The following is a 26,803-nucleotide window of genomic DNA, read 5'->3' as shown; positions in this document are numbered from 1 at the left end:
AGGACACTGAAAACTGCTAAGCAGGTTGGCTCTGTGGTTAAGAAGGCATACGGTGCATTGGCCTTCATCAATTGTGGAATTGAATTTAGGAGTCGAGAGGTAATGTTGCAGTATTATAGGACCCTGGTCAGACCCCACTTGGAGTACTATGCTTAATTCTGGTCACCTCACTACAGAAAGGATATGGAAACCATAGAAAGGGTGCAGAGGAGATTTACAAGGATGTTGCCTGGATTGGGGAGTATGCCTTATGAGAATAGGATGAGTGAAATCGGACTTTTCTCCTTGGAGTGATGGAGGATGAGAGGTGACCTGATAGAGGTGTACAAGATAATGAGAGGCATTGATCGTGTGGATAGTCAGAGGCTTTTTCCCAGGGCTGAAATGGTTAGCACAAGAAGGCATAGTTTTAAGGTGCTTGGGAGTAGGTACAGAGGAGATATCAGGGGTAAGTTTCTTTTACGCAGAGTGTGGTGAGAGCATGGAATGGGCTGCTGGCAACGGTGGTGGAGGCAGACATGACAGGGTCTTTTAAGAGTCTTTTGGATAGGTACATGGAGCTTTGAAGAATAGAGGGCTACGGGTAAGCTTAATAATTTTTAAGGTAGGGACATGTTTGGCACAGCTTTGTGGGCCGAAGGGCCTGTATTGTGCTGTAGGTTTTCTATGTTTCTTTCTATCTTTCTAGTTTAAATGCTTTGGGCTTGAAATTCTCTTCCCCCCCCAAAAAAAAAATATGGTTGTTCTTGTGCCTAAAACCAACGCACAAGAATCAATTTTTAAACAATTATTCTCAATGTTTACCTATTTCTTCTAATCCCGGAAATCTCTACTGCCATAACTTTGAGTATGGTAAATATGAAGTTCATTTAAATTTTATTATTCAAATTTAATACAATTTTAGGACAGTCATAAGATTGGTCTGCTTGTCCCAACAATAGAAGATTTAAAAAGAAACTAATACCAGATATGAACATTGATTTGATTTGTTTACAACAATATGTGATGCTCCTTGCTTGCATGGAGGGAAAGGAATTGCTCCTAATGTATGTCAATGTCATTGATTCTACAGTCTAGACAAAAATTTGACCAAAGTAGAATTTTCTGGACAGGATACATTTTTCCTTATTGATTTACTTTTCATTAAGCAGTGTATTAAGTTTACAAGTAAATACTATCAAAAAAAGTGTGGGAAAACTTCCATAAAACTCTTGCCTTTTCCGAGGATAAAAGATTGGATGAAGTTTTTATTTTTCCCTGCTTTGCATGTTTATTTGTTGAATTTGGTTTTTAATGCAATAGCTATCTTTAATATGAACTAGTCTACATTTATGCTAGTACCTTTGTTGCAATAATAAACAATAATTAGAGCTATATTTGCTATGCTTGGTTTCAAAATTCCAGATTTGTTCGCAATGAAAATTTTGAGGCTTTTACATTTTAAGTTGACAATAAATGATCTGATTAGAAATTCTCAATTTTGAAGGTGTGTGTTCATTGACAATCTTATTTTCTGCTTGAATTTTTACTTGGTAGAAAATACTCGGTTCTGAAATATCATCAAATACTATAATATTCTAATTTTTAAAATTTTTTTATGCTTAACAAGGACTGATGCTAGATAGCCTAGGATGAATGTGGTATTTTTCTCAGTACAAGTAGGTAGGTCATATTCCTGTTTGGTTCCTACAAACAGAACATAAAACTTGTCTAATCTTCCTACCTCTCTTTTTGTTTTCTGCACTTCGGAGATCACAGTATTCCTTACCGGAAGCTAAGCCAACCTTGACCTTGGCATCATTTGGTCTTTCCACTGCTTGGCTCATGATCATGGAGAAGGCGGCTACATACACCACAAATCCACCTCCTTTGGCTGTGGTGCTATTTTTTTTAAATCTTCCATGTCCTATGCATTATTCCCATTGTCAGTTTTCTCATTCCTTGGTCCCCATTTCCCCATAGTGCTTCTATTGTGATCTTTATTCTTTGGGATAATTGTTGTACAGGGCATGATACATTTTCTGCACTGATGTTGAAGAACCTTTCATTAACTACAGAGACACAATATTCATTCCTTGATTATTTAAATATGTCTTGGATTTCATGTGTTTATTTGGAATGTACAGAATTTACAACTTGGTAATTAAAAATAAATTCAATACTTTTACATGAAAATCTTAATGTTCATATGTAATATATATGTACAGTGTTAATTAAACAAAACAACAAATTAGGCATTAAGAATACATTTGGTATATACACATTATGCAACAATTTTTTGATGGGTCACACCTAAAGAAATATTTTAAAACAGTAAATAATTTGGATTAATTGATTTAGATTACTGGATTTCAAACATACTTCAAGTTTTATGAGCACCTTTATTTAAAAATATCTTAAGATGAATATTGTACAGCATAAAAGTCAGTAACATGCAACTGGAATAAAGGGAACATAGCAACACATTGTGCATGAATTTGAACATCAAATTCTTAAAACCAAAGCTAATCTTATAATTCAATGATAAAATGATGACTTTTATCAATTCCTTAATTTAGTATAAAACATTGTAGTTTAGGTACAAGAAAACATAACCAGTTAGGCAAGATTCCAAACCTTATTCTGAATGTATGGGATGTTCATACAAAAGTGTACTGTATGAGTGTAGGTAAATTGTAGTAATAATTCCAGTTCTGGTAGAATATGCACAAGTAGTACCTTGCATCTCCTAGAAGCCCACTTAATGTGATTGCTTAAATATTACGTTACATAAGTGGCAGAGATTTGTAGATGAAGTTAAGACAATACTGAACTATAGTTTTAAGCCACCACATCTGGGATAAAAACATCCATGGTAGTGAAATAATTGGTGTATCTAACTAGTTTTAGTAACTTCTTGTTTCAGAAAAGTTTGCATTAGTTCAGTTTGACCAAGATAAAATCCCCCCCCCCACAATAAATACTTATTACACATTTAAGTATGTTTGATTTAATCTATAATACAAATAGTTGGGATATTAGTGAATGAACCTCTAGCATACACTGTTTCTTGGTCCATATGGTAATGGGCTATTTAATACAAATGGGGTAGTATCTCTTAAAATACTGCTCAAAGCCTGGTGAGAAATTTTAAACGTTCAAATGTTAATGTTAGCATGGTAAATTTTGAGCTTAAATACAAGCAACATGTACAAAATTTTGAAGGAACTATTCTTGATAAAGGGTCCTAGTCTGAAATGTTGACTGTTCATTTCTCTCTATAGATGCTGTCTGACCCACTGAGTTTCTCCACCACTTTGTTGTTCCAGATTCCCACATTTGCAGAACCTCTTGTCTCCTAAACGTATTGTTAGCTTTCTAGTCTGTCATGTAAGGGATCATTTTCCTTGATTAAAAGCTTTTCTACTTGGAAAGTATCTCGTTGGATGAATTTCTCCCTCTGAACACTGAAATTGAGATCTGCTAACCTGTTGTAAATAAGGAAGACGAGCTGAAATTATTCTAAATTATTTACCACAAGCCACTCCAAATTAACAAATTGTTGCCAATTTCTGTGCAAACCTATGGGAAAAGCATTGGGTGATGTTATTGTGGGATTAAATTTAGCTTTAGAGTGGTTGCAGATCTCACAGTTGTAACTGCAAATAATTCAACTGAGGTGCAATTCAATTAAAAGAACTCTTCGAAACAATTTGATTTTCTGCGAAAATTTAGTAAACGAATCAGGTTAAAATGTTCCACAGTAGGTGGAGATTATGTAAATGTTTCACAAAAACAGGTGATCTTCCTAGTGTCCTGCAATGAATCCTTGAGCATTGCACTGAGGTAGTAAAGCTACAAGAGGAAGTGATATACAAGCCAATACATTTGCTTTACAATACCTCATTATTTAGCTATAAACACCAAATTACTCCAACCTCTGAATAGCACTACAGTTTAATACCGAGCTCGAAGTATCTGTGCATGGTTTGATTTAATTCTGCAATCTTAATAATTGAGCAATGTTCAGTTCCAGTCCTCAGTCAAATTCAGCATAATGTCTATTTATTGCTAGAAGAAATTAGATACTGGGGCCAAGGTTAACCCAGTTTCAATGGTATCTGGAAAAAGAAGGAACAGTTAATTGTTACTTAAATGATCGGATTTTGCTCAGAAACAATCATGACAGATTTATTTGTCCAGGTGTGAAGTGCAAGCCTGTTTTAACTTATGCACTGGGTATTAATTATGTAATCCAAACTGAACACTTAACATGATAGTAAAACATTTATAATGACAAAGCAATACAGAAAGACTGTCCCTTTTTAAATACTAGATGTATACTAAATTGGCTGATCTTAACTAAATTAATTGAAGTAGAAAGCCGAAGAGTGAACGATGCTTGCGTTTAAGTAACATTTTGAGAAGTACCACAGGATAATCAGATATAAAGAAAGCAAAGAAATAAAAAGGAAATATTTAGTCCTAGATTTCTTAAGGACTCAAGCCAAGTGTTTTTGATGGAGTGCAAATTTTGTTTTTGGACCTCATAAAAAATTTGGATGAGTACTTAAAATACCTTGTTGCAGGATATACAGGATGTAGGTAGTTTTAAGAATTTTGTCAGTGGAGATGGGTGTGCACTAAGGGAATTTCTGAGGTCAAGGCTAAACAGCTGAAAACTAGGCTATTAATATGGGACAAATGGAGCAGGGTTAGACAAGAGACCAGAGTTGGATGAACATGAGGTACATGCAGGGCTGTAGGGTGCCTGATGGAATTGGGGTGTTGAGGCTGTGAAAAGACAGCAATGTAGCATGGAAGTTTTAATCTGTGTTGAGGGCAGTCTCTGTCTGTAACCACAGGAATACTTAACAATTATCATTAGTGAGGTATAGATAGTGAATGGAAGGCTAGCCAGCAGTGACAAAAGGCAAAGATAATCACAAATTTCTACAGATGTACTGTAGAGAGCATTCTAACTGGCTGAAACACCATTTGGTATGGTGGGGGGTGGGGTCAATGCACAGGATCAAAGTAAGCTGCAGAAGGTTGCGCAGTTAGTCCATCATGGGCACCAGTCACCCCCCCCCCACCCCCCACACCCAGGGCTTCTTCAAGAAGCAATGCCTCAAAAAAAGGGGCATCAATCATTAAGGACTCCCATCACCCAAGCCATACCCTCTTCACTTTCCTACCATCTGGTAGGAGGTACAGGAGCCTGAAGGCAGACATACAATGATTCAGGAATAGCTTCTTCCTCTCTGCTATCAAATTAATGAATGGACATTGAACCCATGAACACTACCACATTACTATTTTCATTACTAATTTAACATTATAATATACACACACACAGTATTTACTGTCATTTACAGTTTATGTATCGCAATTTACTGTTGCCATATAGCAACAAGTTTCAGGATAATATGCTGGAGATATTAACCCTCATTCTGATCAAGTATAGCAGATGGGTTATAACCTCTGGAAATACCAATACCATTTATGATCATGGAAGTGGTTCATCTTTGAATTGAAGGGAGGTGGAGTGGAAGATAAGAAACAAATATTTAAGCTTGAGATACAATAACACTAAGTTCACGGAAGCTTTCTTCTGCTATCAACAAATGAGAAGTTGTGGGTGTAGAAGCAGCCCAGACAGGGCAAGGTGCAAAAACAGAATACAGCAAAAGCTTATTTATTCAGAACATGCTGTTCTGGACAGGTACTAGTTAACCCAATGTCAGCTGGAGTACTTTGGCTGAAGTACCAGCTAGTAAAGTACCAAATAAGCAATTGTTAAGTACTTTGCTTCTTTGTAAAAATATCAATAATGAAAATTTGAGCTCACCTTCTTACCACAAGTGATTCCAGTATATCCTGGACGACAAGAACACACATTTGGAAGAATACATTTGCCTCCATACAAGCATTTTTGTTGGCATACAGCTGTGAAAAAATAAATCAATATTTATATAGTGCAAAATATAAACAGTACAATTTTCAACAATTTCTACCTCAAAGGTGAATTATGGGCTATTATGAAGATGAACTGGCCTCTGGAACTACACCTAAACCATCTTGTGGCAGGACTGTCTGAGGGAGGTGTAGGTGAAATCTTGCCAACAAACAAAATCCAAAATGTGAAAAATTTATTCCATGTCCTCTTCCTCCATTAAAGTTATTAACAAGAAGATTTTAATTTTATTTAATCAATCGTGCAGGCCCTTTCTTGCAACTCTTTGGTCACTATAATGTAAAAAAAAATTAGCTGTAATTGTATAACAGTGTCCAGAAAGTTGTAAGAAATATTTCTAGGTTCCCAAAAATATCATATGCTCTGTGATGAAAGGCTGTAGGACCCCTTGCAAAATTGGCATTAATTGTTAATTCTCTCATTCTTTGGATGCTCTTGATCAGGAGATCAGTGGTTTTGTTCAAAAAAATTATAAACAGCTAAAATCCTTTAACCATCTACATTTGATGGCTCATCATCAAGGACCCACACCACTCAGAACATACTCTCTTCTTGCTGCCTCAGGTCCCACACCAGCAGGTTCAGAAATAGTTATTACCTTCACCATCAGACTCCTGAAGCAGCGTGAATAACCTCAGCTCTGAACAGATTCCAAAACCTACAGGCTCACTTTCAAGGACTCTACAACTCATGTTCTGAGTATTATTTATTTATTATTTGGTATTTGCAAAGTTTGCTTTCTTTTCTACATTGGTTGTTTGTCAGTCTTTCTGTGCAGTTTTCATTGATTCTATTGAACGTCAGCAAGTAAACTAATCACACAGTAATATATGGTAACATATACATAATTTGATGATAAATTTACTTTAAACTTTTGATAGCACAGCATAATTTTCTTAATGATCCTATTGACTTGTTAGTGTAATTTTTCCTCGGGATTTTGGCTGCACAAGTTATAGAATGGATGACTGAGTTAGATCTGGACTAAACTTACTTCGCTTTACAAACAACAGAAAATCTGCAGGTGCTGGAAATCCAAGCAACACACACAAAATGCTAGAGGAACTCATCAGGCCAGGCAGCAACTATGGAAAAAAAGTACAGTCGATGTTTTGGGCCGAGACCCTTTGGCAGGCTTGGAGAAAAAAAGATGAGGAGTAGATTTTAAAGGTGGGGGAGGGGAGGGAGAGTACACAAGGTGATGGTTGAAATTGGGAGGGGGAGTGATGAAGTAAAGATCTGGGAAGTTGATTGGTGAAAGATACAGGGCTGGAGAAGGGAGAGTCCGATAGGAGAAAATAGAAGGCCATGGAAGAAAGAAAGGGGGGGAGGAGCACCAGAAAGTGGTGATGGGCAGGCAAGGAGATAAGGTGTGAGAGGGAAAAGGGGAGGGAAAAGGGGATGGAGAATGGTGAAGGAGAGTGGGGGGGGGGGCTCATTACTGGAAGCTTGAGAAATTGATGTTCATGCCATCAGGTTGAAGGCCACCCAGACAGAATACAAAGTGTTGATCCTCCAACCTGAAGAAGAAACAAGATCCCCAGTGGAATTAAAGACCCACTTTAATTCCACTTCCCATTCCCATTCTGATATGCTGTGCTCTACTGTCATGATGAGGCCACACAATGTGTTCCTTGGACATTGTGGGAGTCTTTGTTACTTATCATTTGTTTGTGGCAGGTGATGAAAATGGCACAAAATCAGGAGAAGGCTCCTCAGTGTCGTAGCTCCAGATACTCGTACCTTTCCCTCGCAAGCATGCTCATTATATTACAAAGAAGAAAGAGATAACTATTGAAAGTGTACTTACGTATTTGACACTGTAATCCTTCCCATCCAGGCAGACAATGGCAGGTACCAGGCCCAATGCATTCTCCTCCATTTTTGCACTTCTGTATACAAACAGCTAAATTGCCAGAAGATTGAAATGGATTCTAGCATTTTTGAATTCCAATGTACAGTACATTATAAACACAAGTATATGAATAACAAGTGAAATAGTACTTGTAATTTAAAACAAATTTTGAAATTCATTCCCAGTCAGCAGTGCTGGAGATGCTATACGGTCATCAGTTTTGAGAGAATATATGGTGAGTGAAACAAAGTTAATATTTTAAGTTGATAGCCTTTCATTGTACTACTAATGAAAATTATAATGAATGGTCACTGACCAATTTTTTTCCTTTTTTTGTCTACTTCCATCCCTTCAATTTAAAAACTTTATTCCTATTTTCCACAACCAAGTTAAAATGTACAGAGTTATGGGCATCATCTCCAAAATGATCCCCCAATGTCATTCTGTTCGTCAAACAGCTACATTCCCCAGGATCCAGGAATGCTACCTCCCTCATGGGGATATCTACATGGTGCAACAAAAATCTTCTGGACACGGCCCTCAAATTTTCCTCCCTCTGATCCTTAAAATAATCCCAGTTAAGGTAATCCCAGTTGCTCTGCCAAGTGGAGCTAATAATTCTCCTCTTGTTGCTTGTACTTCTCCTTCCCCTGCCACTTTAATTTAAATCTTCCCTGATTGTGGTAGCAAAGTTCTTAGCATGGACGTTGGTTTCATTCTGGCTCAGGTGTATTCCATCACAAAGACTGTATTTTAGCCTTCAGTGGTGCCAGTTTAGATGAATTTCTAGGTTGCTTAATTTTGATAAGTACAATTAGGAACATTTAGTGTGAGCTAACTTCCTTAATATGATCAACACCTTAGTGCAAAAGGTTTAGATGGGACAAAATTTATTATGTGTGTCCAGGAAGAATTTTTGACACAGTATGCGGACAGAGCATTGAGAGAAGCCATACCAGATCTGGTACTAGGCAATCAAGCTGGTCAGGTAACAGTCTTCTTGGTGGGTGAGCATTTTGGAGATAGTGACCTCAACATTAACATTGTCATGGACGAGGAAAGGAGCTGACTATATACAAGAAGTATTTAGAAGGGAGAGGGCTAATTGTGATGGAATTTGGCGGGAACTTGGGAGTGTAAATTTAGAAGAAATGTTCTCAGGTAAATGTTCTCAGCCGAAATATAGAGATTGTTTAGGGACCAATGTGTGGGATCTTGGATAGGTTTGTCCCACTGATACAGGGAAAGGATGGTACGTGAAAGTGAAACTGGCAGAACTGAAATGTACTGTAGCATGGCATCAGTGGAATCTTTTAAAATACATAGTTTGTATGTATTTGACAATTAGGGCTGACAAGAGAGGTGGAATATTTAGACAAGAGAAAGGATGAAGCATACTTGGGGTTTAGTATGCAAAAAATCAGGTGAACATTTGAGTTACAAGGTAGCCAGGATGAAGCTTAAAAAGGGACAAAAGAGCTTGAAGGGGCATGAGAAGGCCTGGTGACGAGGATTAAGGAAAACACTAAGGTGTTCTACACTTTCAGGGAGAACAGGAGGCTGACTAGAGGGAACTTGAGAATGTCAGGTCAGCATAGAACAAGCTCCAGTGCATGTTGACATCAAGAATTAGGATGAGGCTGAGCTTCTGATAAACATTAGGATTGATAAGCCCCTGGGACTGGATGAAATATACAATAGCTCAGGTTTCTACAAGAAGCAACAGAAGAGGTAGAGAGTGATAGGTACCTGGAACACACTGCCAGGGATGACAGTCATGTACCATGAATAGGCACAGGGAACATAATTGAATCTCTGACTTACATGTATTACATCTTTTTCCCCTCCAGCCTGACACGCAGGAGCAGATGTTGGGACGTACACACTTTCCTCCATTCATACACATTGGCTCACAGATACCTATGTGAAAAGAATGCATTAGCTGGAAGAACTTTGTTTCATTACTAACCAAAGGGAGGGAATAATAGGTCAAGTGCAACTGACGGAACTAAAAATTTATTGTCGCATGGTATCAGTGGGATCGTTCAAAATACAAAGCTTGTGTGTACTTGACAATTATATACATTTAAACATAAAATAAATACTATGGATTTAAAAAAAAATCTAATTGCCGTGGCTGGCATTCTTTGCTTTGACAGCAGCAGCCCATATCTTTACCATCAGGAATCTTGTGAAGGTGAGTTTTGGCCTTAATGAACTCTCTACAGTAACCATATACAAAATCTATGATTGCCCATGCCAGAGTGAGGCATGGAGTCTTTAAACTGTGGAGATCAGAGCATGCAGTTCTGCAGTGTATCACTACACCAAGTATCTGGTAGTGATGTGCAAAAACAAAATTCCAATTTCCCAATAGTTTCCATGGATGCTATTTCATTACACTGTGTAAAGAATGTTTTTTTCTAATATTTATAGATAAAGTATGTATGCTATGCACTCTAATTTCCAGTAATGTAATACACACTTTGTGATGAAAAATAATATAACATTAAGTTATCATCAGAAATACATACACAAGTTTTCAGTCAGTAGCTTAATAGCCAAGATCAAAAAAACTGAACGAACACTCATGTGATTAAAGTTCACAACAACAAATTAACAATTTCAAAGTCTCTAGTCTGCCTCATTTTCCAAAATTTTGTAACCCTGCTGGCCATGACATACCCATTTTTAAAATTTTATCTTATTAAGCTTAAGATCATGTATTTTTGCCCACCCATGGGAGTTGCACAGAAATGCCACATACATAGAATGTTTGCAATTATACTAATCATTGTGGTTAAACCAAACTCTTGCATTTGAGAAATCAGACAATTACTATTACAGTCTCAGTAGTACGTTACTACTGGAGTAAATATGGTTAGACACTATTTATAATATAGATCTGTATTGGACTGCCTCATTACACACAAATAAGAACATACATCTGGAACTGTGAATAATACAAGCAAGTACTACTTCAAAAATTCATTACAATCACTGGTTGATGTGATAGCAGGCAGTTTCATTCAGATTATTTGCAAGTGTTAAGCGCTAGGTTCTTCTCCTCCCTCCTAAAGGCAGAACAGTCAGGAAAGTAATATTTATAGTCATCAAGGACTTTGATATCCCCAACCATGTGCTACCGGGCCATGAGGAAACAATATGAGTCAGCTGCACCTTTCCTCATTCCCTGTCATGCACTGTTGAACTTGAACATAGGGTTGCCAACTGTCCTGTATTTGCCGGGGCATCCTGTATATTGGGCTAAATTGGTTTGTCCCGTATTTCCCCCGCTAAGGTAGAGCGTTCCTATGAAACCTTTTGTGCCGAAATGGCGTGAAGCGAAGAAGCAATTACCATTAATTTATAGGGGAAAAATTTTGAGCGTTCCCAGACCCAGAAAAATAACCTAACAAATCATACCAAATAACACATAAAACCGAAAATAAATAACACCAACATATAGTAAAAGCAGGAATGATATGATAAACACACAGCCTATATAAAGTAGAAATAATGTATGTATAGTATAGTCGGGAAGATGAAGGCAAAATCGATTTGTGGGGAAAAATTTGGCACGTACGCGCATGCGCACATCACATGTGCACACAGGTGTCCGCGCAAGGCTTCATGGTCATGGTAGTCTTTCCTGGGGTAAAGTGTCCTGGGATTTGACTGCTACTTTTGACCCTTATTTGGGAGTGAGAAAGTTGGCAACCCTAACTGTAAAAGACATGTTGAAGTGAGTTTAACCCCACTTGAAAACCCCCCCAACCCCAGACGGCCGGTCCGCAAGAATATTGTCAATATTAAACCGGTCCGCGGGCCAAAAAAGGTTGGGGATCCCTGCTGTAGTACAGCTTATGCAAGTGAATGTTGCATTTTGGCAAGCGTTGGCAAATTAACACTGAAAAATAAAATGAAAATACCTGAGCAAAATAAGTTCTAATAAAGCAAAAAAAAAATTTTCTGAAATGATGCAAAGATGATGCCCAATAGCTAAAATTAATTCAGAATCATTTGAAATGATTGCAAGAAATTTGAGCTGTTAATTTTTGAATAACTTTATCCCTATGCTCATGCCAGATGTTTCCATTCTTGAATTTGCATATGGACTCTGTTTTGGATCCAACTTGAAAGTATTTGTAAAGCCCCCTAAACTATTGTGCTGTTGAGTAAATGAATGAGGCCAAAGATTAGATTAAACAATTAGAAAAAAAATTAATACTTTAAAATAGCTCTCACTTTTTTGACATCTTTTTCCTGTGTAGCCATCTGGACACGAGCAGACATTATTTCTCATACAATGACCACCATTCTTGCAAGGAGGTGTGCAAATTGCTAAAGCAAGAAAAAAAAAGTTTAAACATTGTTAAATGTTGAGTATTTAAATATAAACATATGTAATCAATTGCAGTTTTAAGCATCTGTTTAATAAATGTACAGCATTTATAAAGATGGCCTTTGTACTGTAAATTCTGACTTCATTATTTCAGTCCATATAAATAAAACAAAGGGAGGTTTTATATTGTATATATTTTTAAATAATTATTCATTCAAAACACTAGATTAAAGTTTATCATTCTTTCTTCTAAGATGGGTTAAAATCCTGGAACAATCTTAATGACATTGTTCAGGCAACTTTACTGGTTAACCACAGTGGTGCAAGAATTTGGCTCACTATTACCCTTGTGGACATTGGAAGATAAACAATAAATGCTGAGGTGACCACTCATGCTCATATCCTGAGTAATAAATACTCACAAGAATGCTTTGGTTTTTAACCTTACCAATATATACCCTTTAATGATATTATCTTAGAGCACTCAGTTCAGTTCAACCAAGATGTATAGAAATATTGAAGCATTAGTTAAGAAAGTTCTTGGGATGTCACCAGTTTACACAACCTGAATTGTGGGGACTATAACATAGGAAGAAATTTTGTCCATTCTCTCTGTATGGCAAACAGTTTATGTTTTAGACGAAACAAATAACTCTTCAGAATCTTACACCTCTCTTCCCTTTCTCAATCTTTCTGTCTCCATCTCTGGAGACAGACTATCTATTTTTACAAACTCACTCTCACAGTTATCTTGACTGTACTTCTATCTTGTCACTTGTATAAATGCATCTCCCAATTCCTCAGTCTCCACTGCATCTGCTCTCAGGATAAGGGTTTCTATTCTTGAACATCTTTTTACCTTTCTTCCAAACAACAGGTCAACTTTTTTCTCCAAAAAAACAGGACTTCCATTCCACCACCAACAATCTGTCTATATCTCCTCCATTTCCCATATAGCTGCCCTTAACTTAAACTCCTGGATTCCCCTTGTCCTTACTTAATACCCCAAGAGGATTGAGAAGCATTTCAACTCCTTGGCCCCCTGGCACATGTGGCATGGTATAGAGATTATTACAGACTTCCAACCACCTAGTACTGTGCCCCCTTCCAGCTCTGTTTCCCTCCCTGATGAGCTCAATTACTTCTACGCTCATTTTGACCGAGAGAACAAGGAGGTCACCCTCAAAGCGGATCTCCCACCTGGTGAACTGCCTCTCTCACTTTCCACCTCCGATGTTTGCTCCACCCTGAGCAGGGTGAATGTACGGAAGGCAGCTGGTTCAGATGGAATACCTGGCCATTTTCTCAGAGTCTGTGCAGGGCAGTTGGCCAGGGTCTTCACGGACATTTTCAATCTGTCCCTGACCCAGGCAATTGTCTCCACAAGCTTCAAGATCGCCACCATCGTGCCAGTGCCGAAGCATTCCACTGCCACGGGCCTGAATGACTTCCGCCCAGTTGCATTCACCCCCATCATTGCAAAGTGCTTTGAGAGACTGGTTCTATCACATCTGAAATCCTGTCTGCCCCCTATCCTGGACCCCCATCGATTTGCCTATTGCACCAACAGGTCTACAGAGGATGCCATCTTCACAGCACTTCACTCTGCCCTGACCCACCTGGACAGCCCCAACTCTTACATCAGAATGCTGTTCATTGACTTTAGTTCAGCATTCAATACTGTGATCCCCTCCAAGCTGATTGCCAAACTTCACCAGCTTGGTATCAGCTTATCCCTCTGCAATTGGACCTTGGACTTTCTGACTAACAGACCCCAGTCAGTTGAAATAGACAACCTCTCCTCCTCCACTGTCACCCTGAACACTGGTGTGCCTCAAGGCTGTGTGCTGAGCCCTCTTCTGTACTCCCTTTTCACCTATGACTGCATTCCTGTACATGATTCTAACTCCATAATCAAGTTCGCAGACGACACCACAGTGGTTGGCCTGATTAGAGGGGATGACGAGACGGCCTACAGGGACGAGGTCCAGTACTTGGCCACGTAGTATGCCGACAACAATCTGGCCCTTAACACCCAGATGACCAAGGAGATCATTGTGGACCTCAGGCATGCTAGGAGCCACACTCACGTCCCCATCTACATCAACAAAGTTGTAGTGGAGCGTGTATCAAGCTTCAAATTCCTTGCTGTCCACATTTCCAAGGATCTCACCTGGTCCCTGAACTCCTCCATCCTGATCAAAAAGGCTCAACAGCACCTTTATTTCCTGTGGAGCATCAAGAAAGCTCACCTTTGTCCCAGGATACTGACGGACTTTTACCACTGTACCATTGAGAGCATACTCACCAACTGCATCTCAGTGTGGTATGGCAATTGTCCCATATCCGACCGCAAAGCACTCCAGTGTATGGTGAAAACTGCCCAGTGGATTATCAACACCCACTTGCCCACCATTGAGAACATTTACCATAAACGTTGCCTGAGCAGGGCGAAAAGCATTATCAAGGATGCATCTCACCCTAACCATGGACCTTTTACTCTCCTCCCATCCGGTAGGCGCTACGGAAGTCTCCGCTCCCGCACCAGCAGGCACAGGAAGAGCTTCTTCCCTGAGGGTGTGACCCTGCTGAACCTCACATCACAGCACTAAGCAGTATTGCACCCATATTGTACTGTCTCAGTACTTTTATATTTGTGTGCTGTAGCACTTACTTTTCATTGGTAGTTATTTTGTAAATAACACTATTTTTTGCATTTCTGGTCAGCTGCTAACTGCATTTCATTGGCTTTGTATCTGTACTCAGCACAATGACAATAAAGTTGAATCTAATCTAAACAGCTTCCATATCCAGCACATTGCATCATATCCAACAGAATCCTACTCTTATGTTCTGTAACGCTATAGCATAAAACTAATTGAAAGGAAACACAGAGCCAGGAATGCATGTCTTAGATTTGTTTTTACTTTAAGCAAGGTGTGCACGTATGACATAATGGCATTATGGTGTATGCCATTCACTTATTTTACAGATAACCCACAATTTATTATGTAAATAACAAAGAATGCTTATATCAAACAATATATAGCCTACAACCTGATGGTATGAAAATCAATATCTCTAGCTTCTGGTAATCACTCCCCTGTTCTCTCTTTTTCTATTCCCCATTCTGGTTACTGTCTCACCCTTTCTCTTTTCCTCCCCACCCCCATGACCCGCCTATGACCTCCCCAAGGTTTCCTACCTCCTTCACTCTATTTTGTGGTTCACTGTCCTCTCCTATCACATTTCTCCTTCTTCAGCCCTTCACCTCTTCTGCCTATCACCTCCCAGCTTCTTGCATTCTCCTCCTCCCCCATCCACCTGCTCTCACCTATCACCTTCCCAGAGAGTGCTCCTCCCCCTCTCCCCACCTTCTTATTCTGGCTTCACCCCTTCCTTTCCAGTCCTGATGAAGGGTCTCTGTCTGAAATGTTGACTCTTTACTCCCCTTCGTATATGCTGCCTGGCCCCTGAGTTCCAGCATTTTGTATGTGTGGGTCTAGGTTTTAGCTGAGGTTATTCACAAATTATATGGACTTAAAAAAATTAGCTACAAGATTCTAATGATAATTTAGGAAGGTAAATTGGACTACCTAGATTTTTTTTCTGTTGTGGAGATTAATATGTGCCAATTTCCGTTCAAGGTGTCATGTCAAAAAGATAGCTATAGTTTTCAATTCAGTTTGAAGTTCAGTATGTCACTGTCAAAGCCAGCATTTACTGTCTATCTCTAAATGTCCTTGAGCAGCTGGTGAATCACCATCATTTAATCATGGTACAACTACTTCAGATAAAGAATTTTTGTTATTTTTCTAACGCTGCAACAATAAAAAAATCAATATATTTCAAAATAAGGACATTATGTAACCTGAAAGAAAAATTAGGGGTGGTGGCTTTTGTACAAGCTTGCAGCACTCATCCTTGTAAGTTGCTGAGCTCAAGGAATTGGGAATTCCTCAGTGACCTCCCTTTACTATTCTGGAAAGAAATCTTTCAAGCCTGATGGATTTTTCCAAATAGTTTCTTTTTTTTTGCTCTAACTGTTGCTTCTTCTACAGTTAAAATAGTTTATTATTGTTACGTATACTGAGGTACATTGAAAACCTCGTCTTGCACGCCATCCATACAGATAAGCTGATTGAAACTGTGCATTGAGGTAGTACAAAAGAAAGAAATAACAGTGCAGAATAAAGTGTAACAGCTACAGAGAAAATACTTCGCAGTTAGACAGGAAGATGCATGGTCACAACATGGTAGGTTGTGAGGTTAAGTATCCATCTGATCATACCACAGGGATTTGTTCAATAATCTTATAACAGCAGAATGGAAACAGTCTTTGATCCCGATGCCAGATGCTTTCAAGCTTTTTTATCTTCTGCTCAATGGGAGGAAGAATGGAGAATGTCTGTGGTGGTGGAATCTTTGATTATGATGGACGATTGATGAAGGTATTGATAAGCATTGACAGAGTCCATGGAGGGGAGGCTGGGTTCACTATTCTCTGCAGTTTCTTGCAGTCATGGGCAGAACAGTTGCCACACCAAGCCAAGATGCATCTGGTTAATTGTTACATAGAAATATAGAAACATACAGCACAATACAGGCCCTTCAACCCACAAAGCTGTGCAGAACATGTCCTTACCTTAGAACTACCTAGGCTTTACCTATAGTCCTCTATTTTTCTAAGCTCCATGTACCCATCCAGGAGTCTCGTAAAAGACCGTATCATTTCCGCCACCGGCAGCCCATTCCACACACTCACCACTCTCTGTGTAAAAAACTTACCCCTGACATCTCCTCTGTACTACTTCCAAGCACCTTAAAAATGTGCCCTCTCATGCTAGCCATTTCAGCCTTGGGGAAAGAACCTCTGACTATCCACACAATCAATGCCTCTCATTATCTTGTACACCTCTATCAAGTCACCTCTCATCTTCCGTCACTCCAAGGAGAAAACGGCAATTTCACTCAACCTATTCTCATAAGGCATGCTCCCCAATCCAGGCAACATCCTTGTAAATCTCCTCTGCACCCTTTCTATGGTTTCCACATTCTTTCAAAAGTGAGGCAACTAGAATTGAGCACAGTACTCCAAGTGGGGTCTGACCAGGGTCCTATATAGCTGCACCATTACCCCTCGGCTCTTAAACTCGGTCCCATGATTGATGAAGGCCAATGCACCGTATGTCTTCTTAATCACAGAGTCAACCTGTGTAGCACCTTTGAGTGTCCAATGGATTCAGACCCCAAGATCCCTCTGATCCTCCACACTGCCAAGAGTCTTAACATTAATGCTATATTCTGTCATCATATTTGACCTACCAAAATAAACCACCTCACACTTATCTGGGTTGAACTCCATCTGCCACTTCTCAGCCCAGTTTTGCATCCTATTAATGTCCCGTTATAACCTCTGACAGCCCTCCACACTATCCACAACACCTCCAACCTTTGTCATCAGCAAATTTACTAACCCATCCCTCCACTTCCTCATCCAGGTCACTTATAAAAAATCACAGAGTAGGGGTCCAAGAACAGATCCCTAAGGCACACCACTGGTCACCAGCCTCCATGCAGAATATGACCCATCCACAAACTCTCTTTACCTTTTGTGGGCAAGCCAGTTCTGGATCCACAAAGCAATGTCCCTTTGGATCCCATGACCCCTTACTTTCTCAATAAGCCTTGCATGGGGTACCTTATCAAATGCCTTGCTAAAATCCATATACATTACGTCTACAGCTCTATTTTCATCAATGTGTTTAGTCACATCCTCAAGATATTCAATCAGGCTCATAAGGCATGACCTACCTTTGACAAAGCCATGTTGACTATTCCTAATCATATTATATCTCTCCAAATGTTCATAAATCCTGCCTCTTAGGATTTCTCCATCAACTTACCAACCACTAAAGTAAGACTCACTGGCCTATAATTTCCTGGGCTATCCCTACTCCCTTTCTTGAAAAAGAGAACAACATCCGCTACCCTCCAATCCTCCGGAACCTCTCCATTCCTCATTATGATGCAAAGATCATTGCCAGAGGCTCAGCAATCTCATCCCTCGCTTCCCACAGTAGCCTGGGGTACATCCCATCCGGTCCCGGTGACTTACCCAACTTGATGTTTTCCAAAAGCTCCAGCACATCCTCTTTCTTAATATCTACATTCTCAAGCTTTTCAGTCCACTGCAAGTCATCCCTACAATTGCCAAGATCCTTTTCTGAGTGAATACTGAAGCAAGGTATTCATTAAGTGCCTCCACTATTTCCTCCAATTCCATACACACATTTCCATTGTCATACTTGATTGGTCCTATTCTCTCATGTCTTATCCTCTTGCTCTTCACATACTGGTAGAATGCCTTGGGGTTTTCCATAATCCTGTCTGCCAAGGCCATCTCATGGCCCCTTCTGGCTCTCCTAATTTCATTCTTAAGCTCCTTCCTGCTAGCCTTATAATCTTCTAGATTCATATCATTTCCTAGTTTTTTTGAACCTTTTATAAGCTCTTCTTTTCTTCTTGACTAGATTTACAATAGCCTTTGTGCATCACTGATCTTGTAGCCCACCATTCTTTCCATGTCTCATTGGAACATACCTACTCAGAACCCCATGCAAATATCCCCTGAACATTTGCCACATTTCTTCCGTACGTTTCCCTGAGAACATCTGTGTCCAATTTATGTTTCCAACTTCCTGCCTGAAAGCCCCATAGTTCCCCTTACTCCAATTAGACGCTTCCCAAACTTGTCTGTTTCTATCCCTCTCCAATGCTATGGTGAAGGAGATAGATTTGTGATCACTATCTCCAAAATGCTCTCCCACTGAGAGGCCTGACACCTGACCAGGTTCATTTCCCAATACCAGATCAAGTACAGCCTCTCCTCTTGTAGGCTTATCTACATATTGTGTTAAGAAACCTTCCTGAACACACCTAATGATCTCCACCCCATCTAAACCCCTCACCCTAGGGAGATGCCAATCAATATTTGGGAAACTAAAATCTCCCACAACAACCCTGTTATTATTACTCCTTTCCAGAATCTATCTCCATATCTACTCCGCAGTGTCCCTGTTACTATTGGGTGATCTATCAAAAATACCCAGTAGAGTTATTGACCCCTTCCTGTTTCTAACTTCCACCCACAGAGACTCCGTAGACAACCCCTCAATGACTTATTCCTTTTCTGCAGCCGTGACACTATCTCTGATCAGCAGTGCCACGCCCCCACCTCTTTTGCCTCCCTCCCTATCCTTTCTGAAGTATCTAAAGCCTGGCACTTGAAGTAGCCATTCCTGCCCCTGCACCATCCAAGTCTCTGTAATGGCCACAAAATCATAGCTCCAAGATCCACGCTCTAAGCTCATCCGCTTTATTCATAATACTCCTCGCATTAAAATAGATACGTCTCAAACCATCTGACTGAGTGCATCCCTTCTCTATCACCTGCCTAACCTCCCTTTCGCACTGTCTCCAAACTTCCTCTATTTGTGAGCCAACCTCTTAATCATCAGCAAAATAGTGCAAATAGCTGCCAAGCATGATAACAATTGTTTCTTACTCACCAAATACTCACATCCAGTTTGGGTTCTGGCAGGGTTATTTGGCTCTGAACTTAATTATAGCCTTAGCCCTAAGAATTAAGTTTCACAGATGAACCAGGTATGTCTTGAAATCACGCAGGATTTGATTGAGTGAAGCACCGAGGGTCCCCAGTAAGAGTGAAATAAACTTAAAGCAAACTAGCAAAAAGTCTTCACTGGCAGGAATTGTTTTTAGTACTAAGGAACATAGTTAGGGACAATTATGTAAGCATAAAAACATCTCAAGAGTTCTTCAGGGCAGATAACAACTGCTTCATTACTGATGTTTAGTCACCCAGAGGAGGCTGTTTGCTAATTAATACTGGGCTGAATTCCATTCATAACTCTTTAAATAATGATTCCATCAGTATCCATCAGCAAAACATTCTGGTAAGTGGTAAGTAATAATCGCTGGCTGGTGGGGCAATGGCATCAGCGCCGGACTCCAGAGCGAAGGCTCCCAAGTTCGAATCCAAGTCGGGCCACCCCCCGAGCACGCTTTCCATCCGTGCCCAGTTGAGTATCGTGCTAACCACTCGACCTCATTAGAAAAAAAAGGGCTGAGTCAGGAACATTCATATTGTGACCCGGTTAATCCGAAAGGAGACCAATCCTGACACCAGGTACCAGACAAGAATGACTGACTATCTGGTGCGACACGTTAAAAAAAAGTAATAATCAAACAACACAAGTACCAGTGGGAAATGTCTTCAATCAGATTCTAATAACCATTGATGCTGACTTGCACCACCATCATTCATTTCCCACTTATGACTTGAAACTTAACTGAACTGGCCATCTCACAACTCCATGGAACAAGGTTTGATCATGATTTTGGGTTCTGAGTGTGTTAAGTTTGCACTTTCTTCATATGACTATGTGGGTTGCTGTTTCCTCTCACATCCCAAAAATGCATTGGTAGGATCACTGGTTTCTGTAAATTACTCCATAGTATGGTTAAGTGACAAAACAACCAAAAGAGGTCTTGATGGACACAGGAAAGAAAACAACTTGCAGTGGTATATGTTGTGTATTTAGTATTTCAGTAATATTTGAGTAATATTGTAAATATTATTCGATTAAGCATTCTTGTTTGCTTAAATAATTCACTCTGGGTTATGTGTAAAATTACCCGAATTGCATACGTCATGATGTTACCACGTGATACATGCACCCCTCACTTAAAGTAAAAAAACAGAGATGGATCCACATTTCCAGCTCTCTTGTTTTTCTTCCAATAAGTTTAATGTTTTGAAGTTACAAATCATACCAGTGGTGATGAAGTATTTTTAAAATGCACCCAAGACGACTGCAGACACGCCACAGCGAAATGTTCAAACAAAAAAAAACAAAAGCACTGTGAGAAACAGAGTAAAAATATGCAGCCCACCACGCAAGTTCTTTTAAAAATAAAAGGCAGTAAATGGAAGAATTCATGGGGTCATAAAGTGTGAGTACCAGGTGATAATAATCATTTTAAAAAAAAGAGTAGAAGTGGCTGGCTACATCGGAAGGATAGACATATTTGATGGCTCAATGGATAACTGGCTCATGTATACTGAGCCATTTCAACAGTATTTTGAAGCAAATAAAATAACCAATGAGAAACGAGTACCGATTTTGCTGAGTGTTTTGGGTTTAAAGGCATACAATTTGCTTCAAAGTTGAACTGCTGCAACCAAACCAGCAAAAATGAGCTTTGCCGGTATTGTGAAAGTAATGCAGTAACATTTAGAACCAAAGCCATTTTTGATTGCAGAATGCTTTAGTTTTCAGAAGCAAATCAAAAGGATGGGGAGTCTATTTCAGCATATGTGGCTGAATTGAAGAAATTGCCTCAGCATTGTTAGTTCAGTAGTGGGTTAAATGATGCACTGAGAAATCACTTAGTTTGTTGAATTTTACAAGAATGCATTCAAAAACAGTTGCTAACTGGAGTACAACTTGTATTTAAAAGAGCAGTTAAAATAGCTGTTTCAATGGAAACAGCAGACAGAGATGCAATTGAGTTGCAGTCAGGAATGAAAGAAAACGTGAACAAAATTGCAGCATCTAAACAGAAACTAGCCTGGCCAAACAAATTGTGTTACCATTATGGCAGGGGCTCACAAACACCAGACCAATGCAGATTTAAAGGTGAAACATGGAAAATACAACAAAGAAGGGCACATATAAAGAGTATGCTATGCACAGTGAAGAGAAAAAGATAAAAGTCAAGTTGCATCTTCAAAAACAGCACTAATCTGCATATGAAAAATCTGATAATGAACATGACACAGGATGTATAGACTTGGATTTACAATTTGAAAACTAACAAATAATATGGTTTACACCAGAAGTAAATGGTAAATTAAGTAAAATAGAATTGGACAATGGAATTTAAAGCTAAGCAGGGAGGAATGTTGTGTATTTAATACTTCAATAATATTTTAGTAATATTGTAAATACTGTTTAATTAAGCATTCATGTACATTCAAATAATTCACTACAGGTTATATGTAAAAATACATGAATTGCATACATCAGGACATTGCCATGTGATATGTGTGTGTCTCACCTAAAGGACAGAGTTAGACTTACATTCCTGACTCTCTTGTTTTTCTTCCAGTAAGTTTAATGTTTTGAAGTTACAAAACCTACCAGTATAGATAAATAAGGACTAGAGACCGGCACTGATGTGATTCTCTGCTGAATGACTTCCCATGTTGTAATAAATAAACAAACTAATTAAAGTAGCTACAACAGCAGATCAGAAGATGGGTATTCTTTGGCAAGTGATTCAACTCCTAACACATTAATGCCTTCTGCTAGTTTCCGGGCAAAAATCAAGATTGCAATGATATTCTTTCTATTCATACGGATATGTTCAAATCCAATGCTATGCAACTGATCTACCCACTAAATATTTGCTCTATCACCATCATACTGTGTAAACGTTTCTTAGTAATGTCACCAAAATCAGTGATCTGTACCATCTAACACCATCCAGACATAGACTATTTTATAAATGGGGAGCAAATTCAGAAATCAAAGGTGCAAAGGGACTTGGGAGTTCTCGTGCAGGATTCCCAAAAGGTTAACTTGCACCTCAAGTTGGTGGTAAGGAAGGCAAATGCAATGTTGGTATTCGTTTTAAGAGGACTAGAATTATAAAGCAAAAATGTAATGCTGAGACTTCACTTTAAGTATTGTGATCTGTTTTGGGCCCATTATAGAAACACAGAAAACTTACAGCACAATACAGGCATTTTGGTACACAATGCTGTGCTGAACATGTACTTACTATAGAAATTACCTAGGGTTACCCATAGCCCTTTATTTATCTAAGAACATACATGCTGGTGTGCACAGGGGGTTCACTAGAATGATTTGGGAATGAAAGGGTTAATGTATGAGGAGTGTTTAATGGCTTTGGGTCTGTACTCACTGTAATTTAGAAGAATTGAAACCTACCACATTTTGAAAGGCCTAGATAAAGTGGAATTTTCCTATATTGGTGGAGTCTAGACCAGAGGGCACAGCCTAAAAATAGAAGGATAGATATAAGCTATAGGAATAGAATTTGGCCATTTGGCCCATTGAGCCTGCTCTGCCATTTCATCATGGCTGATCCAGTATTCCTTTCAGCTCCAATGTGCTGTCTTCCCCTCCAAAATCCATTCATGCCCTGACCAATCAAGAATTGATCAATCGCTGTCTGAAGTGTACATAAAGAATTGGCCTCCACAGCTGCCTGGAGCAATGAATTGCACAGATTCACTACTCTCTGGCTGAGGAAACTTCTCCTTATCTCCATTCTAAAAGGACATCCTTCTATTCTGAGGCTGTGCCCGCTGGTCTTAGCCTCTCCCATCATGGGAAACATCTTCCCAAACACTGAGGTCTGACTAACTGGGCTATAGTTTCCTTCCTTTTATCTTTCTCTCTTCTTGAAGAGTGGAGTGACACTTGCAACTTTCCAGTCTTCCAGAACCATTCCAGAATCTTGTGATTCTAGAAAGACCGTTACTAATGCCTCCGCAATCTCTTCAGCCACCTGTTTCAAAACTCTGTGGTGACTCCATCAGATCCAGGTGACTTAGCTACTTTCAGACCTTTCAGTTTCCCAACAACCTTCTCACTAGTTATGGTAATTTCACACACTTCATGATCCCTGACATCTGGAGCTTCCACTATACTGCTAGTGTTTTCCACAGTGAAGACTGATGCAAAGTTCTTATTCGGTTCATCTGCCATTTCGTCATTTCACATTACTACCTCTCCAGCAACGCTTTCCAGGGGCCCGCTATCCACTCCTGTCTATCTTTTATACTTTATGTATCTGAAGAAACTTTCAGTATCTTCTTCAGTATTATTGGCTAGCTTACTTTCATATTCCATCTTTTCCTTCTTAATGACTTTTTCAGTTGCCTTTTGTTGGTTTTTAAAAGCTTCCCAAATCCTTTACCACCACACTAATTTTTGCTCTATTAAATGCCCTTGCTTTGGCTTTTATGTTGGCTTTGACTCTCTTGTTAGCCAACATTTGTCATCTTTCCTTCAGAATACTTCCTCCCCTTTGGGATATATATATATGTCTATCTTGTGCCTTCCGAATTGTTTCCAGAAATTCCAGACATTGCTGCTCTGCCTTCATCACTGCCAGTATTCTTTTCCAATCAATTCTGACAATTTCTCTCTCATGTGTCTGTAATTTACTTTACTCCACTGCTGTAATACTGATATATTTGACTTCAGCTTCCCTTGAGGACAGAGAGGAGGAGGATTCTTTTTAGCCAGAGGGTGGTGAATTCATTGCCACAGACTGCTGTGGAGGTCAAGTCATTGGGTATATTTAAGGTGGAAGTAGTTAGGTTCTTGATTAGTAAGGACATTAAAGGTTACAGCGAGAAGGCAGCAAAATGGGGTTGAGAGGGATAATAAATCTGCCATGATGGAATGGTGGACCATACTCGATGGGCTGGACCACCCAGTTCTGCTCCCATGTCTTGTGGTATTACGGGCTAGCTGCTGCACTAGAATACCACCTCCTGCCAGTTCTTCTGTAAACCCCACACCATTCTGACTAGGAAGTATATCGCCATTCTTCAGCATTACCAAGACCATATGCAACAACACTGCAAAAGAAACTTCAGCAAAAACAGAATAGCAAAACAGAAACTGCAACATTTAAAAAAAAAATATATATAGTATCATCATCATCAGGTGCCACGCCCATTTCGAGCTTTGACTGCCATGGCCCACACACTCCTGTTTCGGGTCAAGTAGATCAATTCATTGGTATTCATTTCCAGTTCTCTGGCTGCTGTCTCCATCATTTGTCTTTGTCTTCTTCTTGCTTTCTTCCTTTCAATCTTTCCCATAATTATTGTGCATTCTAACTCCTCTTTCCCAATCACATGTCCAATGAAGTTACGTTGCCTTTTCATGATCTACAATATATCCTTTCAAATGTTCCTACATTTAAAACAGTATATTACTTTTTTCCCCCTGGTTTTGCGGCACTTGAAACAATCTCCCCAAATATCATGAAGGATGAACAATAAATGCTGGTTTTGCTACATTCTGTAGATAAATTAACAAACATGGTTCAGGCTGTCTTTAGCATGAAGACTCCACCACTCTGCACCAGATGGTCAAATCTGAGGGGTTAATTGAATTGGTAATAAACTTATTTTTCCAAAACCCATTATGATATGCCCATTTCAAGCATACATCCTGTTGCTTTAAACCAAAATGTAGTGTGGAGGCAGAAGTTTAACATGACAAAGGCATCTAATAGTCAATTACATGAAGTTGTGCTTTGGCCATGAATGACCAACATATTTACTTTCCTTAAAAGATGTTGGGAAATAGAGCCATTTTCATGCAGTTTTGTGGTCATGGTTATTGTTTCTACTTTTTTATTCCAGTTTCGCGCAATTAGTCAAATTTAAATATCCCAGCTGCCATAGTGGGATTTGAAACGTTTGGATCATTAGCACAAAAATATGATGCCATTAGCAGATTTACATAAGCATTATGTTACAGCAGCCCTTTTATATGAAAACATAGCTAATGACAAAATGTGCCAATATTGCTTTGAACTCAGCTTTGGAAGTCTAATCATTGATGCAAATACTTGTTTTACTTTTGGGCAGAATTTTTTTTTTGTTTGCACTTAATAATTCTTGGTCTGTTAATTAAGTTACTGACATTTCTGTCTAGTTTAGATGCTCATGCACTCATCTCATCTCCCTTTCACACTTAACAAAATAAACATCATCATCATCACCATCATCAGGTGCCATGCCCAGTTTGAGCTTTGACTGCCATGACCCACGCACTCCTGTTTCGGGTCCAGTGGATCAATTCATTGGTATTGATTTCCAGTTCACTGGCTGCTGTCTCCATCATCATTTGTCTTTGTCTTCCTCTTGCTTTCTTCCCTTCAATCTTTCCCATAATTACCGTGCATTCTAACTCCTCTTTCCTAATCACATATCCAATGAAGTTACGTTGCCTTTTCATGATCTCATACATTATTTCTCTTTTTGTGTTTGCTCTGTTCATGACATCCTCATTTTAACAAAATAAACAGTTAAGTTATATATTATAGATTAGAGTAGTATAATGCCGTGTTATGATTTCAATTGCTATGCTGCAGGTATTTCATTTCATTAGATTTCTGCAAAAGCGGTGTGTTCAGCTGGTAGAATGTTCTGATTTGGGCTAAAGATAAGAAGCGCTGCAGTTCAACTTAGGAATGTTGTGTCAGGCTATTGGGTTGGTGGGGTCTGGAGAGAGTGGGGTGGAGAGAGGTTTGTGATGATCAGTAGTCTGGTTTAGGTTCTTTCTTGTGGGAGCTGCAGAGCAGCATAAAAGGGAAGATGCTGCAGAATGCTGTGGGAGGAGAGTCCCGTTTCAAGAAGTGCTTAGTGCAGATGAATGGCTCCAAGGAGGATGGTCAATATGAGAGGGGGTGGGGAGAGTGAGGGGGGGAGAGAGGGGGAAGGGGGGAGAGGGGGGGAGGGGGGAGGGGGGAGGGGAGAGAGGGGGGAGAGGGGGAGGGGGGAGGG

General features: G+C 39.4%; 1 protein-coding gene across 2 annotated transcripts in view; it reads right to left on the bottom strand.

Annotated features, from left to right (window-relative positions):
- Positions 1-2,099: 2,099 nt before the first annotated feature.
- vwde (von Willebrand factor D and EGF domains) overlaps positions 2,100-26,803 on the bottom strand; it is a 239,477-nt gene continuing 214,773 nt past the window's right edge. For both annotated transcript variants that reach the window (XM_063042310.1, XM_063042311.1), the window contains exons 28-32: positions 12,060-12,155; positions 9,636-9,731; positions 7,767-7,862; positions 5,831-5,928; positions 2,100-4,100 (exon numbers count right to left, since the gene is read on the bottom strand). In XM_063042310.1, coding sequence (XP_062898380.1) covers positions 4,080-4,100; positions 5,831-5,928; positions 7,767-7,862; positions 9,636-9,731; positions 12,060-12,155 — 407 coding nt within the window. In that variant the 3' untranslated portion in view covers positions 2,100-4,079. The remainder of the gene's footprint in view (positions 4,101-5,830; positions 5,929-7,766; positions 7,863-9,635; positions 9,732-12,059; positions 12,156-26,803) is intronic.

This window comes from Mobula hypostoma, chromosome 3, assembly GCF_963921235.1.
Source record: "Mobula hypostoma chromosome 3, sMobHyp1.1, whole genome shotgun sequence".
NCBI lineage: Eukaryota > Metazoa > Chordata > Chondrichthyes > Myliobatiformes > Myliobatidae > Mobula > Mobula hypostoma.
Note: the sequence above shows the minus strand (reverse complement) of the source record. Positions and strands in the feature narration are given on the sequence as shown.